At 35.7% G+C, this 20,035-nt stretch overlaps 1 protein-coding gene across 2 annotated transcripts in view; it reads right to left on the bottom strand.

Annotated features, from left to right (window-relative positions):
- Window positions 1–1,357: 1,357 nt before the first annotated feature.
- The window catches only part of LOC116298443 (ribosomal protein S6 kinase-like 1), a 104,034-nt gene continuing 85,356 nt past the window's right edge, over window positions 1,358–20,035 (bottom strand). For both annotated transcript variants that reach the window (XM_089024170.1, XM_089024171.1), the window contains exons 13-16: window positions 19,157–19,239; window positions 9,085–9,180; window positions 8,674–8,704; window positions 1,358–3,331 (exon numbers count right to left, since the gene is read on the bottom strand). In XM_089024170.1, coding sequence (XP_088880296.1) covers window positions 3,237–3,331; window positions 8,674–8,704; window positions 9,085–9,180; window positions 19,157–19,239 — 305 coding nt within the window. In that variant the 3' untranslated portion in view covers window positions 1,358–3,236. The remainder of the gene's footprint in view (window positions 3,332–8,673; window positions 8,705–9,084; window positions 9,181–19,156; window positions 19,240–20,035) is intronic.

Below are 20,035 nucleotides of genomic sequence, written 5' to 3'. Positions count from 1 at the left end.
TGAATCGTCAGACGAAGATAGCCCTCCGCTTTAATTAAGCTAAGTTAGACTTCATTGAGCTACCGATTTTCGTTGCTTAATTCGTTATTACAGTATCTATTTAAATAGTGATATTTTTACATGTAGCTTTTAAAGTGTCTATGAACCCTAACTCAATATTTTCAGCATTGATTCTACATGAAGTAAATAGTCGAATGGTGAAATATTTTTATATGATTTGAGTGATGCATCTTGGAGATATCAAGGTTTATACTTCCAGTATGCTAATGATGTCATGTCATAGATTACTATGAGAAAACAAATTTGCAATAACCTTTCTATAAACCCTGAGTAAGATAATTATGTTTTATACAGGATATTTTACTACCCAAGTAAATTTTCGCATATTTAATAATGACTACTAAGAAATCACACGCAAGATGCATCACTCAAATCATATAAAAAATTTTCAGCATTCGACTTTTCGCTTCATGCAGAATCAATGCTGATAATAGTGAGTTAGGGGTCATAGGCACTTTAAGCTTTTCGAAGGTAATTTTATAATACAGGAGTTTTGTATTTTTTAGAGAACCCCGCCATTAAAGGTAAATAGATAAAAACAACCAAAACTCAGTATGTATATTAAATATATTTAGGCACTGCCTAAAAGCGGAACTCCCGATACCCAAGTCACTGGGAGCCCAATTTGAATGAATGTGGAAGATAAAATTAAATTCGGAAAAAAATCTTCAATTTTTTTATTCAATATTAAGATGTCTCGCATAAGAAAAAACATGCACTGAAAACGATTCAAAATGCACTACATCGTTTTCTTTGCGCGAGAATACTCACCCACTTATATGAATTTTGTACACAACTCACCACCAATCCCCCCAGGGGCTAGCTTTTTTTTTGTAAGATTCTTCGACAAAGTTTTCCATGGCCGACATTTTTTAAGCTTTGAATTCCTGGTTAATTTTACTTATAAAACGAAAGATAACTACAAATAATCCAATACAATATCAGGTTTAATGAAATTTATCTCGAATATCTTTCATTGATATCGAAATTTTGGAGATTTCCGAACTTTTATGGACAAATCAAAACTATGAAAAAGACTTGAAAACTGGTAAAAAAAAAAAAAAAAAAAAAAAAAGGTGACCAAAATACATAAGCTTACTTTTACTTCTTTTACACTAATAACGATGTTTGGTTAATTATCCACACCAAAAGTTTTATGTTTTTACAAGAACCGTATTTTCATTCACAAGTCTTAATTATTTTTCGAGAAGCTTGAAAACATAAGCTTACTAGATTTTGAAAATTCATTTTTACCAGTTTCCATCTTGTTAGCAACAAACGTTTTTTAAAAACTAAATAAGTTTTCATTCATTTATTTTTGACAAGTACAACTGAAGCAAAATAGAAAATAACGCAAAATGCAATGCAAATACAAAATAAAATTTTCTTTGTCAGTAAGTTTGCGTCTGGAAATTTTTTAAAATATTTTCTTAGCTTTTGAAAGTGAGAAACAAGGTACGGCTCTTTATACAATAACATATCTCACAACAATACAAATATAAGCTATTTTTTATAATCATGTACTAGGTCGAATAGCTCAATAAATATTTGGTGTAATTTTAAAACTCATTCAATATTTAGATAAATTATCTGTAGAAAGATATAAAATTATTGAATGAAATTCAAAATGAAAGTATTCTTACCATAATAACAAAACAGGTACACGTTTGTCAATCTAGTTCGTTGCTCGTTTGCCGGTAATTTTAGGAATGTTATTTAGCTCTAAACTTTGTCAAAAATCTCTTGGATTTGCCGTTTAACTGTGGAATTCAAAAAGTTCTTTTTCAAATGATTATTTTATATCGTGTATGAACTACCATAAGAACAAAACAAGTAGTTTTTTCGCTCGTTCGTCATGCTAGTTTGTTGCTCGTTTTCCGGTAATGTTGTATCTATGTTATCTACACTAAATAAAACAAAATAGAAAATGTCCTAACCTCTATCTTCACACTGTGGCGAATTCTTCTTTTCCATGATTTCTTCAATAATTTTTTGTTTCGTTTTTACAATATTTACAAAAAAATGATAGTTAAAAAATCTCGCTAAAAAAGTCGTCATTTTCCAAGTGACGTGTGATTTGAAAGCTCGACCAATCAGAAACGCGATGTACACCTGGCGGGCGACACTTTTAGCGTTACGCACAGGGTTCTTATGCGATGACCACGAAAACTGAGTTGCATAGTCTACCATCTTCTACTTAGCTCCGCTAAAATAAATAAGGATTAGAGCATGGTAAGCGCATTGTACGGGCTTTTCCCACTTGTTGCTTTTGTATCTAAAATCTCACTCGTTCGATTTCAGATACTTCACCAACTCGTGCGAAAATTCCGTACGCGCGCAGCTGTCAGAGTTGAAAATGAAGATTTTTTTACAAAACGTTGAAATTGCATGTTCACTCTCGTTATTGTTTTCTACTAATTTTAAAATCTTAGCTAGATTTTAGCAATGAAATTTTAACCACAATATAATTGTTTAAAATCACAGGAAGTAATCTAAAAAAACTGGTGGTCTCAGTTGCATAGCCTTGAACTTAAAAATATTGGTTATAATAACCAATATATTTTGATTGTTATAATCCCAAGTAAATTGTTTATAATTATCAAAAAATATTACAGTGGTTGTAACCCAAAGTAAATCGTTCATGCACAGTAAATCGGATAGGGCCCAAAATATTGACTGTATAGTGGCCTCCTTAAAGTAGGGCTATTTTGACACTACCGGTAGGGGCCATTTTTTAAGCTCTGATTTTGGGACTGTTTTAGACCCTTATATGGATTCCCCCCTTGATTTTGCGTAATTGAGGGGGCCAAAACAGTACTGATAGACCCATACCAACCAAACCCACCATTATTATTATGGTTGTTATAACCCAAAGTAAATCGTTAATAACAACCAATATTTCAGCCATTTAAAACTGGTTGTCTCAGTTGAAAAATTTATCCAATGTTTTTTGGTTGTTTCAACCAGGCAGTTTTTACAGTGTTACCATCTGACCGACGCATGAACTTCACGCCCCATTTTGAGGATCCAACTGAGTTAGACGAACATTTAATGTCATCCCATCGACGCACGGGCTGGAACGTTGTACGGGTCTTGAGTTTTGTGCCTCTCATTAGTGTCACTACTAGATGCTTCTAGTTGTATAAGGATGTGAATGTCAAAAAAACGTCATTAATTTAGTTTTGGTAATCATTAGATTTTAAAGAAGACCAATCAACACTAGAGAAAAAGGGATGTGATTTGATATCCTCTAAGCCATTGACTCCAGAACCTGGAATGAAGAAATATAAAGAATAATTATATCAAAACAAGTCATACACAAGTCATCTTGCTCGCGCAAGGAGCCAGCGCGCGCTTGAAACAGGATTTCTTTTAAATTTTTTACTTGTTTTTAAATGCTGTTTTACTCGTGGATACACAATGCGTAGAATTATTGTGAGGGGCCTGAATATGCAAGGGTGTCGTTTTGCGTCATTTTTCGATGTGGAATGATGTCTAGCACTAAGCATGTTCACACTCGCAAAGTAGCTTTACCTTCGGATTATTTATATCAAAAGAATCGAAAAAAGATCGATGCATGTTGAATCAGATAAAATAAAAAATAGGCTCCAAACGAAATTAGAAGAATATTATAGATGAACAAACGAAACATAAAACATGTTTAAATTTATTTAGTAATGGGAGCGAAATAAAAATATTTATTTTATGGCATTCAAGCCGGATAAGTCTTCGGATTTGCGTAGAAAAATCAGCGAAGAACAGCATTCTAAACATACAGACTTAAAAAATCAGCAAAGAACAACAAAATGCCAGTCTTATCTTAAAGACCTGAATGAAGACAAGTCGAATAACTTTTCTAAACATTTTTTTATAGAATATCCGCTTGTTCAACAGTGTAAGTTTCTGAGTGAATATATTGCATCATGCGAAAAAAGCAGACGGAACGAGAAAGTCAAGATGTAATAATCGCAGCGAGACGAATGAGAAGCACAGGGAACTCAATATCCCAAAAGTGCATGTAGGATTTATAGGAGAGTAACCATGAGTTTGCCGTACTGCAGTTTCATTCGATTTTCTCGTTAAAAAAAAAAAAAAAAAAAAAAAAAAAAAAAAAAAATTAAATAAATAAATAAATATATAAAAGAAAAAATCGGTCACATATTTCCATTGACTACCCTCTTATTGATTATAGACCACGTTTTTATATTTTCAAAACTTTATAGAGCGGATGCAATTAAACCGTGAAATAAAATCAGTTGCTATTACTCAACCAGAACATTCATCATACAATGACAAATACGCAAGAGAACATTTGTGTCTTTAGTTTAATAAATGTTCTGGTTAAGTAATAGTGACTATTAGTCACTAAATAGATACTATTAGTTAGTATTTAGTTTGATTTTATTTCACGGTTTAACTGCATCCGCTCTAGTGTACCCCCCAAGTGGTTACACACGTTTTGAACGTTTTAAGAAGTCATCTTTGACCAAATAAGAGAACAATCATTGGAAATGTGCCAGTGAGCGATTTGTTATAAGTAGCTATTAAAGATATATTTTAGGTGCTTGCTGTATAGGATGCCACAACAACCAGGCAGAATCTATATCAGTCCAGTCAGTCTATAGTTGGTGGTCAAACAAATTGCAACAAAAGGTTTCTCACTGCCAAAATGTCAGTAAAAGCGTCCTAAATAACATACTAAAAACCCTAAAAAATCCCTTCAGTGGAACAAGTCCAAAATCAACGTTGAATTTAGCCGAAGTTTTCAGCCGAAAACACAGGGATCCCACAACACAAAAAATAGACAGATAAGTTATTATTTGATGTAACCTAGTAATAACGACATTTATTTCACTTCTATCAAACACAGGGAAGATGACTGAACTCATTTTAAAAATTGTTTTGAAAATACTGTCAAAAAAATATTCGAAAATATAATTTGTCTCACCACAGGGTTCCCGATTCAGAAAGCTCAAATTCTGAAGCTTTTTTTCTTCTTCCAATAATTAGACGGTATTATTTAAATCTAAATTATTGTACATATTCAAGGTTTCCTTTTTGCCAACATTTTGCATTCTCCACATGCCGGCGAACAGTTTAAACATGTTTTTTGCAAGTGCATCTCATTGTTTTACAATCAGATTTACAGTTACATCTAATCATCTCCAAGAGGGACTTGTGTGCTGGCGGCAAGTCTGTTACAATCGGAAGAAGCTTTCCATTGGCTAATTTCCACCCCCAGTCCACTGGCTGTAAGTAGATATGAAATGAGAGTTCTACGCCAGGTGGATCGTGGATCAGGGTGGATCGTGGATCAGCCCTTGTAATGACGGCGCTTCGGAGCAAGCGCAGCAAGCGGCTCTTCCCCAGACCCTACTCCTTGCCCGTAATAACGGTGACGTCATGGCTATTCTTACTATCCCGTGTTTCTAGCTATGTCTATTCTTAGTTTGCTGGATTGCAGCACATCCTATATTTTACGTCAAAGATTAATCCAAATAAAATGTTATAATTATTCTTAAAATATAGTTTTTCTGTCACAAAGCCTATTGTTAAAGGATTAGACTCTTTTTACTTTATGCTTTTGTTTCACCCTAATTGAGTTCTACGAAAATGACTCATCAAAAAACAAACAATTAGATGACTTGCCCAAGGAACAATGACAAACACGCTTTCTAAAATAATTTAAATTTTATTCATAAAACGCTCAATGCATGTGAATACAAAAAAAAAGTTTAGTTACAGCTCTTTTCATTATTTAACTAAGTACGATGTTTTGATTGTCAGTATATATTTGTTCAATAGAAACACCCGTCACTTGAAACAATAGAGGACTGTGATCTGCAAAATTTGCGAGTCAATCACGCGAATCACCTCACTAGATATGAAAACCACGATCTACTCTTTCTTAGTTTTACAAAACAAACCGTCCATCCAATAAAAAAAAAAATAATTAGTGTAAATTTCTTATTCACTAATGAGTTCAGCCAGGTGTAGACTTTCAGGCCAGGTACATGCCAATAGCCGATAGCTTGATAGCTGATAGCCTAGCTCTATATATAGTGTAGATCCTAGTGTAGATAGTAGATCTAGTATAGATTCTAGTGTAGATTCTAGTGCAGATTCTAGTGTAGATAGTAGATCTAGTATAGATTCTAGTGTAGATTCTAGTGTAGCTTCTAGTGTAGATTGTCATCCACCCCACATCGACCTCTCATCGACCCCACATCGACCTCACATCGACCTCATCATCGACCCTCATCATCGACCCTCTCATCGACCTCCACATCGACCTCACATCGACCTCACATCGACCTCTCATCAACCCCATATCGACCTCTCTTCGGAGTAGGGTCTGGGGAAGAGCCCCTTGCTCAGTTTGCTCCGAAGCGCCGTCATTACAAGGGCTGAACCACGATCCACCTGGCGTAGAACTCTCAATTCATATCTACTACTGTAGCTCTTAGTTTCCTTTCCATTCTTGGACTTGACTAGCGCAACTGCTTTTCCTATTCCATATTGGCGTGATGCTGTGTCACACCCGGTTATTGCATGTAGAAACAAAATGTTTGTACACGCATTTGTTCCCAAAATACATTTTGTTTTCTTGATGTTCCAAATTTTTCGAGAAATGGATGTCTTCTTTGGTTCCGGCATGAAGAACAAATCGTGTGCGTCAAGATCCGCATGATAGTAGAGTAAGATGAGAAGATCCGTGTCTTCACTAATCAGAGCTGTCGTTTTTTCACTGGCGGACTCAACAGCTGTCTGTGTAATAAGAAGATCAGCATCTTCTGTAGCGTGTTTGACTGAACACCCAGCCACTTGTAGCCTGTTTGCGAAAAGGTCGATAAACTTTATCTTGTTATCTTTGTTAGTCAAAAATTCTTGCTTGTTTGATGATATAACCATATCCAGTTCAAAATGAACAGTTTTTGACCCAGAACCCATTCGTCTCTGATGTGTGCAGTCTTTCGTCGAAGGACCATCCTCATAGACGTCAAAGACAACTGTAGACTTGCCATACTTCCGAATCGCACAAACTGGAGTGAGAGGTCTAAGACGGACTCATAAGTACTACCACGCGGCCAAGGCAAGTGATGCAGAAGTGAACCTCCATCAAGAACATAATACACTTTCCCCGATGGTTTAGTGGTTTGCTGTTCTTTTGTTTTTTCCCCAGAATGCATTAGCCAGTTTTGACTTGTCTGCCAAATAAAGCAGGAGGAAAGCTACACATTTCATAGCTAAATAGTTCCTGGGAGTTCTCAAATCTTCCACTGGAAGCTACGACACTGAGCCTTGGAAATAACAACTGTGGATCAACTTGCACTGTTCCATCAGAAAACGTCACAGCCGTCTTTGAAGCAAGCGTAACAACCTCGTCTTTCTTACAGAACGAAAACTCGTGCACGTTCTTATCAACCATGGAAGCAAGAACTTTGCAACCCACATCCTTAGCATTATCCGCGTTCACTTTGTCATCAGCAACAACTCCAGTTGCGATGCTGCGCAGAGATGGGTCAGAGCTGAAAGGATTTCTTGTGTTAAGATAAGCTGTGATTTGATTGACATCCTTGTAATCCCGTTGTTGCCTTGCGTGCGCGTTAATACTTGCGTTAATACTTTTTGGTCCCAGCTTTATTTACAAAACAGAAGGAATTTATCAACACAAAAATTGTTTCATCAAATGGGCTTACGGGGTGGGTATTCTTGGGTGATGTACATAGATTTCTTTAAATCGCTGTTATTGGAATTTTATGATTGTTGGACTAGTTTGCCTCGTGTGGAGAGAATTTTATCAAATTGACGTCAGTGCAAAGAATTATGATCAAAATATCATAGCATTTACTACATGTAAATGAATCTTAAAGAACTTACCTTTCCTTTTGAAGATCGCCAGATAGTAAAGAAGCAAGAAGTAAAACAACAATTGGAAATAATTTCATCTAGTTCAGTATGATCTCGAGCTAGTATAAGTACGATTGCAAAATTTGTCTAGACAATGAAATTAACAATCTTTTACAACATAATTTTATACATTTTGAAAGCGCTTTAAAAAATATACATTTTATTTATTGTGCAGCAAAACCTCCTTTTGCCGATTAAAAAGATGCATCGATGTTTTGGAAGTCTTATAATTTCTAAATGAGCCAATAAGAATGATTAAATACGTGTTTTAGATTATTTGTTATAGTAAATGTGCTATAATTCTCGACACGGGATCCCTGTGTTTTTGATCGTAATTTCAGTCGAAAAGTAACTAACGTCAACGTCGATTTTGGAGATGTTCCACCAAAGGGATTTTTTGGGATTTTTAGTATGTTATTTAGGACACTTTTACTGACACTTTGGCAGTGAGAAACCTTTTGTTGCGATTTGTTTGATCTGGGCCATCAAAATCGCGTAGATTGATCGTGAACAAACTGTTTTGGTTCACTCGATATCAGTACTTAAGAATTTTCATAAGGATTTATCAGGACACAGAGAGGAATGTCTTTCTGTTATGCAAGAAGTGGTATAATTATTAGCTAAGCAACAGAAGGAAACAACCTAACGCGTTTTTTGGAATATTATACTGCCTCGCTGGTTGGTTGATGGCCTGGTACTTACCAAGTCTTTCGGATGGCGAAACTACAAGCAACTGGAACGGCAAAAAAAAAATTTAAAAAAAAAAAAAAAAAAAAAAATATATATATATATATATATATATATATATACCTACTTGCAAGAACGTTCTCATACAATATTAGAACATTAGTAATTTAGTAAAAAAGGAATACATTAAAAGACAAAAGAAAAATTTCAGCTTCAGTGATCTTCTTTTGTTTTTTAATATAATTCCTATCCCACTAAATCACTAATTTTCTATTTTCGTATGACAACGTTCTTGCAAGTAGGTATATATACAAAAACTTCCATATTTCATTAATCTTGGTAGAATGATAGATATAATAACATGCTAGTAAATTATAATACAGCAGAAGGGGCTATAGAGGAATACAATACATGTCAACTGAATACCTCTCGTATAAGCGCTGAAGCCTCAGCTGAAAGATTGCTTGCAGTCTCTATCTCTGTATGAGATTGTATTCCGCATGGATGATTTCTTCTTAAAGCCTGAGAAATTAAAAAAATAAACATGAACAAATGAATTGGAAGGGATAAAGGTGCATTTTCTCTTTTTTATGCCACCAATGTAAGTTTTCTCGCGTTTTGATTGGTCGGGAGCCGTGTTAAAAAAGAGGACATTCTAACGAATACTCCAGTTTCGAGTTCTTATTGCTCAGCCTTAGTCTTGGTTGTGAGCTAAAATGTTCAGTAATTCAACCAAATTCGGTGGCATTTTAATCAACTCGCATTGTTCCGTAGTACCTATATCCCTTACTATACTAGATCCAGTAATGATGAAAATGTAAATTATACACCGTGAAAAGATGAAAAAACTTACTGACGTTTCGGACGCTAGTCCTTCGTCTTTTACTTCAACGAAGGACTAGCGTCCGAAACGTCAGTAAGTTTTTTCATCTTTTCACGGTGTATAATTTACCTTTTCATCATTACTGTTTCATTAGAAACACCGACGCAGCTCACACTAGTTTTTAGCTAGTTATATCTTTTTATACTAGATCCACTTTGGTTTGAGAGGATGTAAAGAGCATCGACAAGTTATGACGTGGAAAGACGTTCAACTTGTTAGAGATGAGATTTGAATTGAATATTTGGAATAAGAGCAACTAGACAATCTCAGCATGTATGAAATAAACAAGTAACTTCGCGGGGAGTGCATTTGTACGACATTTTCGCACTCGTTGATTTGTATCAAATCTTACTCGTTCGATTTCCGATTCGTCACCAAATCGTGCGAAAATACTGAACACGCGCTTTCCCCGTGAAATAATCTATATATTTGTAGCTTGGCTGTCTTGAATAACGGCGGTAAACAAATAAAGCATGCGTAGACAATAATTTCCGTCACGTGATACGCAAACTAAAAAACTAAAAAATGAATGTAAGCTGAATACTAAGAGAATAAGCTTAAATAAAGTCACACAGAATGAAAAAAGCTTTTGTTTAATTGCTCTAGTCGGGTTTATAAAGGGATAATGAAGTCGAAATATAGAGCTAGTCGGTAATTATCATTGTTTACTTGTAATAGTTTGATGTGTCTCTACAAAACTAAGACCCATATGTCAAATTATTGTAAATTTAAACTGAGTACAGACATAGAGAAGAAACCTGGTTCTGCTCCAATGTACATTGACCCTAGCAAAACAATAAAAGTACCATATAGCCAAGGTAATGAACTAGTATTTGGACAAAATTCTGGACAACGGTGTGTTGCAATGAGTTTGTGCTCTTTGATTTACAATAACAAGCAAGGAATTAATTCTATCAATGACCTTATGTTAATTATGGATATTGGAAATTAGTTGTATTCAAGTTTATCTCAATTAGCCAGACAGTCCTTTTTAATGCAGTCAGAACTACCACCAGTGCTAAATGTGTTTGACACTGACTATGAACTTCAATACAGTGAAAGCTACACTGGTACTTTACATCAAGAGGCTGCCACATAAGGATATCAGTACTGTACTTCTTTGCAAAGAGCCTTTGAATCACTTATGGCTGAAAACTACACTAATTTTGTGTTAACAATTAGGGAGTACCTGCAGTTGCTATCTATTATAATGGTAATTGTAATGTGGGTTCAAAATATTTGATTCTCATGCAAGAGATGTGTATGGGAGAAGTCATGCCCAAGGTCGACATGTGTGCTGCTTGAAGTATTGTCTGGTAAAAAATCGTGATTGCCTTCCCTCAACATTTTTAGCAAGCGTGATTTACAAGGACAAATACCTTTCCGAAAGTCTAACAGACTTTGCGCCGACACGGCTTAAGAACCGCTGCGCCATCTAAAAGGATGACAATGTTGACGAAGAATTCTTTCGATTTTTTGCTATGAAGCCCGATTCACGCAGATATGCGTCTAGTCTATTGTTTAATTAGCACTATTTACTACTAAATAGTGCAAAGTGTTGCACACTTTTAGTGTTTGTACTCTATAATTGGAATAAAACAAATTAAGTTTATAATTTCAATTGATTTATCTCCCTCGTGAGAGAAAACAGTAAATTATCAGCCACGGGCTGCTTAGAAATTTAGCTCTTGATGTCTTTTCCATTCCAATGTTTTTCGACGAGTTGTCTCAGTTTCTGGAACAGTTTTCTATCAATTCTGCCTCATTTCTTCTTGTGGGTGATTTCAATTTTCATATTGAAGATCCAACTAACTATCATGCTCTTGAATTTCTTAACATTTTGAATCTTTTCAATTTGTGCCAGCATGTTAAACAACCTACATGCAAACAGAAACACATACTCGACCTTATCATCTCTGATCCTGCTATATCAGACCATTCTGCTGTGTCTTGTGAACTGCTTACTAAAAATCCACCTTTTGAAAGAATTGTTTCAAAATGCCGTAAGATCAAGTAAATTGATATTGACACATCTAATAGAGATATTGCTCGGTCCTGTTTAGTAACCTCACCAGCAGATGATATCAACAGCCTTAATTTACAATATCACTCTGAACTGTTGTCAATCCTCGACTCGCATGCTCCTCTCAAAGAGCGTATTATAACAATGAGGCCATCAGCCCCTTGGTACACGGTAGTGATAAAATCTGAAAAGATTAAACGCCGTAAACTTGAGAGAACCTGGCAAAGTTCACGTCTAACAATTGATCGTGATCTATATGTTGAGCACCGTTGGGTTGTAAAGCGTCTTATTCAGAAATCCAAGAATAAATATTTTTCCGGCATCATTAATGAAAATAAGTCCAATCAGAAAGTTTTGTTTTCTACTTTTGACAAATGACTACACAGAAATCCTGAGCAATCTTTTCCTGCCGTTCCTACTGCTAAACATCTTGCTAACTCTTTTGCTGACTTTTTTCTGGTAAAATAAATGCTACTCAAGATGATTTTGTTCTACATTCTACCTACGTAGACAACCATCTACCTTTACTAGTGCATAGACATCTGAATTCATTCTCTGCTATTTCATGCGATGATCTGTCTAAGCTGATATTTCCACTTCTCAGCAAATCCTGTGATCTAGATCCTCTCCCTGGGGTTATTCTCAAAGGTAGTATCGAATTACTCTTTCCATCCATTACAAAGATTGTCAGCCTATTTTTAAGCACCGCAACAATGCCATTTAGTCATTTAAGTCATTTAAAGGAAGCATAAGTAAGACCAGTTCTTAAAAAACATCAGATGCCTCCAGATGAATTTTCCAGCTTCAGACCAATATCCAACTTGAAATTTCTCTCTAAAGTCGTAGAAAAGGTGGTTGCCACTCAACTAGTAGAGCACTTTCAAAATCATCTTTATGAAAAATTTCAATCAGCTTACAAGAAATTCCAAAGTGTTGAAACAGCACTTTTGAGAGTTCATAATGACATTCTTCAAGCTATTGACCGACAATCTGCAGTCATTTTGGTATTACTTGATCCGGATTTCAGCTGCTTTCGATACCGTTGATCATAGCATTCTTCTTGAGAGGCTCTCATCTAGATATGCCGTAATTGGAAAATCTCTTTAGTGGTTTAAATCCTACCTTAGTGATGAATGATTTCGAGTAAAAGTAAATGGCTTCTCATCTTCTCTTAAACCTCTGGAATGCGGTGTCCCACATGGTCTATTCTGGGACCCATATCATTTCTCTTATACACTGCACCAATTGGTGATATTATGCGGAAGTGCAACATCAACTTTCATCTATATGGTGACGACACACAAATCTATTTCGCATTTTCTACATCTTGCTCAATTGAGCTCAATACAGCGAAACAGCAAATTGAAACCTGTGTTTCAGAAATTGATAGATGGATGACTTGCAACAAGTTGAAACTTAAGGTGGAACCAAACTAATTCAGAGCGAATTTTGGACAATTTTATTCTCGCTCCCTTCGCAAAACTATTGCGTCAATTTAACTGCATTTTTCATAATGTGCTTGGATTATCCTAGATTCTAACAGTGTATTCTATTTTAAGATTTTTTAAATGTTTAGCCAATTACGGCCGAAAATCAAACAGTGCTATTTTTAGTTTTTGGCTTTTTTCTCCTCATCCCCATGTACGATTTTTCTGAAGTTTTCAGAATCTTATCATCTAGTACTATTGCAGCCTGTGTATAAATTTGGATGGAAAGTCTTGGGCAGAAAAAAAACCTCACGTTTTCTCCAAAATTTGGATAAGACGAGCGGTAGAAATTTCACTACCACATAGATAAAGCTCTGGTCCATTGATGTAGGAAGTTTAAAGAAAAAACTTGGAGCCGTTTAGAAAAAAAAGGCGAAAATGTGATTTTTAGCAAAACCCTAATATTTGAGGTTTACAACGACAATTAGTAAAAAAGCATTTATTCGATGAGTTTTTAAGATTTGATGCTGATTTTTCGTAAGGCTCATCCGCAATACTTGGAAATAGGTATGTGAAAACTTCAAGGCAATCCATTCAATGGTAATGTTTCTGCAGCGCGATGTTTCATATGCTTCAAATTTTGGATCGAATTTACAAGCGGCGTCATAACTTTTGTTCTGCCCAAAGCTCCATCCAAATTTATACACAGGCTTGATAAGGACAAAACTGAAATTCTTGTTTTGTCAAACCATCGTCCTCTACCACCCATTGTATCTCTTGAAATTTCGAACTCTACTATTACTCGATCTACATCTGCTCGTAACATTGGTATCATCTTTGATAAGACTGTAATTGGAAGATCAGATACTTTCTGTATGTAAGACCTGCTTTTTTCATATTCATAATATTTGGAAAATTAGAAATGACTTGAGTGTTAATACATGTAAAACTCTTCTCCATGCCCTCGTATCTTCGAAACTTAACTTCTTTAATTCTTTACTTTATGGTCCCCAAAAAAATACTTCTCAATACTTCTCTCCAAAAATTGCAACATGTACAAAACGCAGCTGTTCGACTTATTACCTTTTCAAGAAAACAAGATCATATTACTCCCATCTCGCTATTGCCTTTAAGATTCTACAGGGGCGGCGGAAGCTGAAAATCTGAAGATTATATTTAACGCTATGTGATAAGGACAATGTTTTGTTTGGATGCAAACGCATGCGCCGTAAAACAATGACTAAGAACCAATACTTTTGGTGAATACATTTGGTGGGGGGGCACGTGTTGCCCGGCCCCCTCCCGGTTCCGCCGCCCTTGTTCTACTACTCACTTCAAGGTCTTACATAATCAGACTCCTTCCTACTTATGTAACTTGTTGGTTCCTTATGTTCCATTACGTTCCTTACGATCAATGTCTCAAAATCTTTTAGTAAGTCAATCTTACAACCTGAAACAGTATGGTAGAAGAGCCTTCTCTAATGCGGCTCCTGAACTTTGGAATAATCTACCACAGAACATTAGATCCTGTTTCAATATCACACTTCAAGCAAAGGGTTAAAACCAGATATCTATGATTTTACTTTTCGACAAACTTTAACAATGATTATTATTATGAATAATAGCCAATTAATGTTGAAAGTTATTTCAATCATTGATTCATAATTTTATGTAAAAAAAATGTCTACTAGTCAAATATGTATGTATTTATAAAGTTATTTGTAATGATTGTTTAAAGATTTTAATGTACACCGCTAAACCACACTAAATACCTATATAGTTATATTTTGATATGTTTTATCAGATCTTTTTGTAAAGCGCCGTTGAGCCATGGGAATATTAGCGCTATATAAATCATAATTTATTATTATTATAATTATTATCATTATTATTATTAGGCTGTTTTACAATCCACAACTATTATTTTTTCTATTTTTCATAATCTAAATATATTGATATCGTAAAATCATCGGAAAAATATACCTATAGAGCCATTGGATTGCTTTTTACTTGTACACATTAATATTCAGTAAGTGTCTATTACTTAAATGTAACAATCTTTGGATCATTTGTAATACCTTTTATTATATGGCAAGGCAATTTCACGCGCTACGATTGGTCAATTTGCGGTCCATAACTTACGGTACGGACCGAAAAATGAAATGGTTCATTGAGTGTATGTACTTATGATCTTTTAAAACATTCAAATCTTCGTTATAAAAAAATATTTCTGGATGAAACTTTTCGGGAACCTTAATAAATTATCAAAGATAACCAAGAGAATATTAATATTCTCTTGAGATAACTGAAAGTCACTGGCATTTATAGCTCTTATCAGCCGAGTGCGAGGTCCGTACCGTAAGTTATGGACCGAGTTCTTCCCACTGCCTTATGGCCCAAGCGCGTAGAGCGCGGGCCATAACAAAGTGGAAAAAACGAGGATCCATAACTTACGGTACGGACCAAGCAAACAAGGTTAATAAGATACTTATTATATGGTAAGGCATTGAGATTAAAAAGAGGCGAAGCCAAAAAAAAGTAAAGTTGTCAGCGCATGTCAAACGAGAACTGCATTGGAAGGGCTTCCTCTACGTGCCAAAAGTCATGTAGTGTTTGAGTCGCTCAAAAAGAGAAGTTTTAGTTTACTCTTTTGAAAGAATTAAGCTATAAAGGTTTTCTAAAATACTAGTTAACAAAAGTGAGGCTTTCTTTTGCAAAACATGGAAATGCAAAGCAAAAAAAGCATCAAAAGACCTCAAGAACTCAACTGATGAGATTGAAAAGAAAACTGTCGTACTTCAAACTTCAAGATCTTCAGAACCAAGATGAAAAATACTACAGCCTTCCGTTTGTTTTCCTGCCTTTTATTGGGACAAAAACTCAAAAACTCTCTGCAGAAATGAATGAGAAGCTTTGAAAAATTACGGCTCGCTGAACATGGATAGTTTTGTCAATTTTCAACGTTTTGACTGTTTGAAGCGGGCCGCCATATGTACAATGGCGGAAGTCATGAAGACGGCACACTTTCGACTCAATTAAAAATGGTACTGCCAACTCTCCTGTCCAAAAATGCATTCAAATTCAAGTGTGGATGAAATATTACTGAAATATGGAAATACTTCAAGAGCGGATGAGCCTAGAAAACTGATTAAAACGTTAACGAAAGAAACCACTGGCTTCTTCACCCGATCGATTCAGATAAGTTCAAACTTGACGTTGTAAGCTTACTGAAATAACAAATTTACGTCATTTCTACTTGTAAACCTATCTTTATTTCATTTACTGAATTAGCAGCTATTCACTACCCTTTAGTTCGTAGTTTGAAATTTTTAGTTTTAGCATAGTTTTTCCTAGTAGTACAAAATGGCTCAACTAGTGCCGTGTAGAGCCTTGATCGAAGGAGTTGTCGCTTGTTTGAAAGAGTTGTCGCTTGTTTGATATGTTTTACATTAAATGCCAGTGACTTTCAATTATCTTAATTGATTACTGAAGGTTTCCCGAAGATTTTCATCCAGAAATATATTTTTGCATTTGTGGACAGGAGAGTGGGCAGTATCTTTTTTAAATGAGTCGAAAGTGTGTCTTCATGACTTCAGCCATTGTGCATATGGCGGCCTGCTTCAAACAGTCAAAACGTTGAAAAATGACGAAAAACTATCCATGTTCAGCGAGCCGTAATTTTTCAAAGCTTCTCATTCATTGATTCATTGATTCATTCATTGGAGAGATTTTGAGTTTTTTCCCCAATAAAAAGCAGGAAAACAAACGGAAGACGGCAGTATTTTTCATCTTCAGTTGGTTGTGAATATATCTTGAAGTTGAAAGGAAGTTTGAAGTACGACAGTCTTCTTCTCAACTCATGTTGAGTTCTTGAGGTCTTCTTTTGATGCCTTTTTTGCTTTGCATTTACATGTTTTGCAAAAGAAAGCCTCACTTGTGTTAACTTGTATTTCAGGAAACTTTAAACTATACCTAAATTCATTCAAAGTAAACGAAAACTTCTCTTTTTGAGCAACTCAAACACTACATGACTTGTGGCACGTACAGCGAGCCCTCCCGATGCAGTTCTCGTTTGACATGCGCTGTCAACTTTATTTTTTTGTTGCTTCGCCTTTTTTTAGTCTCAATGCCTTGGCATATAATAAATATCTTATTAACCTCGTTTGCTCGGTCCGTACAGTAAGTTATGGATCCTCGTTTTTTCCACTTTGTTATGGCCGTGGAACTCGGTCCATAACTTACGGTACGGACCTCACACTCGGTTAATAAGAGCTATTTATTGTATTTGACAATCCATATTACCACGATGAACAGTAACGAAATACAGTAATAAAATTTCATTCACTCATAGTTTATTATTTCATGTAGAGTAGGAGGAGGAGAGGAGGAGAAGGAAGAGGAGGAGGAAGAGGTGGAGGAAGAGGAGGAGGAGGAGAAGGAGAGGAAGGAGGAGGAAGAGAGGAGGAGGAAAAGGAGGAGGAGGAGGAGGAGAGGACTGAGAAGAGGAGGAGGGAGAAAGACAAGAGGAGGAAGACAAGAGGAGGAGGAGTTGAAGAGGAGGAGGAGAGGAGAAGGTAATTTTACATCGACCTCTCATCGACCTCTCATAGACCTCACATCGACCCTCAATCATAGAAAAAAAATAAGCAAATATAAGATTATTATAAAATCAGTTATTAATTTTGGTATTTCAAATGGTCTGGGCCGTGGAAATAAGAATTGGTCATGGGCTTCCTGTGATTTTCAATAACTTAATCGGATGGGCTGCCTGTGAAAACAAGAATCGGCCATGGGCTTCCTGTGTTTTTCAATAACTAAATCGGATATGGGCTTCCTGTAGATTTGTGCATTATAAAATTGTTTTGATGCCGTGTCTTATTTATCACGTGACAAAAAATTATTGAATGATTGAAGGAAAAGAGATATGACAGCATTAATAAGCTAGATTGCCAGGGAATTTTTAGAATCATTGTACTACGGTCCAGTATGAAATAGAATGATCGCTGTTTATATATAATAAAGAACAAGATAACAGAACTAATCATTATCAGCTGATTTTTGCATAATTAAGAAGGACTTAGTAGGTTTTATTGTTAATCGTTTATGAGTCATTAAATGCATTGTGTTGGATACAATAGTCATCAAATACTCGAAGTATTTCTTGAGTTTGATGAGGGATATCTTGAGATATCCCTCAAGAGTTTGGAAGATTTACGCTTGGTTGATTGCTGAACTTTGGTGTTTGTTTTTAAAAGAATTATGGAAGGATGTTATCAAGAATTTGCTCAACACATTGTGTATGTTTCAAAAAAACATTTCATTTCATTAGTCCTTTGAATTCATTGACGGTAGCGTTATAGCCTCGAGATCCTAACTGGAATAACGTAGCCACTGCGTTTCTCAAAGTAAATTTTTTAAGGTCTTGCCTGCTTGTTTGCTTGGTTGAGTTTTAGAGTTAAAAATTCAAAATCCCCGCGCTTTATAAATTAGATTGGTAAAAAAAAGACTTGTCCAAACATGCCTAACAATACACTGCTCGTCGTTTTATGGTAATAATTTAATAAACAATAGTCTGCCCATCATTTTATGGTAACGATTTAATAAACAATGGATGTGCCCATCACTGGCCCACCATTCCCGAAACTTGAAGACTTGTTCATACCGGTCAACGATAGTCTTATGACGTCAATTGGTCGTCATGGTAACCCGAAACAATACTCTCCCCGTCATTTTATGCTAATATTTGATAAATAATTAATGTGCCCTACCACTAGCCCATCACTAGCCCACCCAAAACTCGGATCGTGCCATGCATACACTACTACTCTCACGCAAAGGAAAACAATGTAGTGCACTTCGATTCGATTTCAGTGCATGATTTTTTATATTATCTTCATCCTGAATGTTAAAAAAATGAAGATTTTCCCCCCGAATTTATTGTTACCTTTCAGATTCATTCAAATTGGGCTCCCTGTGACTTGCGTATCGGGAGCTCCGCTTTTAGGCAGTGCCTAAATATATATATTAACCATCTGATTGTAAAAACTAGACTATGTTCCAGTAAGACACGTAATATCAAACAACGAAACAACAAATAATCAAACAATCAAGGCCGGCTACAAGCCAACCCCACCAACAAAAATAATCTAACGGTTAAAATCGCACCTGCCCAGTTAGTATTTCATAAAACAATGCCCCAACACTCCACCAGTCAGCAGCAGGCGTGACTCCTTCAAGTCTAAACAATTCTATGTTCAAAAGAAAACAAATGATTAAAGATGGGTTTTAGATAGTACTGATATCTATATTAATAGTAAATAGTTAGAACCCAGGTGTTGAAGTTCGTTGTAATATGTGATCGTCCGGGTGAGTCCAGTGAAGTATAAATACCATCGACTGTCTATCGTTTTCTTACTGGACTCTGAAGATACTGTGGCGGGTTTAGGGGGGTTTCATTGGCTGGTACCTTGGATTTTTTACATTTTTTTGAATAAATAAATAAAAGTATGGTAGGTCCGCTTTTTGAAAATTAGAACCTTCGCCCACAATAATCGGGCCTGGACTGGTGGGTAGGTTATCCTTATTAGGAGCGCCCCTAGGCCAGTAATGTGCCTCATGGGAAAATGATGATGCAAGAGAACGTTATTGTTGTGCCGAGATTTGCAAAAATGACCCCCCTCCCCCCTCTTAAAGTCCTGGATCCGCCACTGAGATATCTATATCATAATACGCTAAACGGTCCCCCGTTTGTATGGAAAAATTCTCTCGTGCCCTTCACTTTTTATAATGTTCTAGATTTTAAGAACAGAGGTTAGAGTGTTTCCTTTTGGATATCTCTGGCTTATTGGTTCGCCCTTCGCAAAACTAGAAATCAAAGATTGCTTAAAAAGCCACGCTCGGCCAGATCAGCCCGCCGTCATAATTTTGTTTACTGGACGGATTCATTTGTGAAAACTAACTGAGCGTGTGATCGTGACGTGACACTAGTCGCGCATTTAAAGATGCACTCTTTATTTGTTGTAAAATTGTTAGATTTATAATTAT

The sequence above is a fragment of the Actinia tenebrosa genome, unplaced genomic scaffold (assembly GCF_029948245.1).
Source record: "Actinia tenebrosa isolate PJP-AT-01 unplaced genomic scaffold, QUT_ActTen_1.0 PGA_scaffold8__29_contigs__length_14323225, whole genome shotgun sequence".
In the NCBI taxonomy this organism is placed as follows: Eukaryota; Metazoa; Cnidaria; class Anthozoa; order Actiniaria; family Actiniidae; genus Actinia; species Actinia tenebrosa.
Note: the sequence above shows the minus strand (reverse complement) of the source record. Positions and strands in the feature narration are given on the sequence as shown.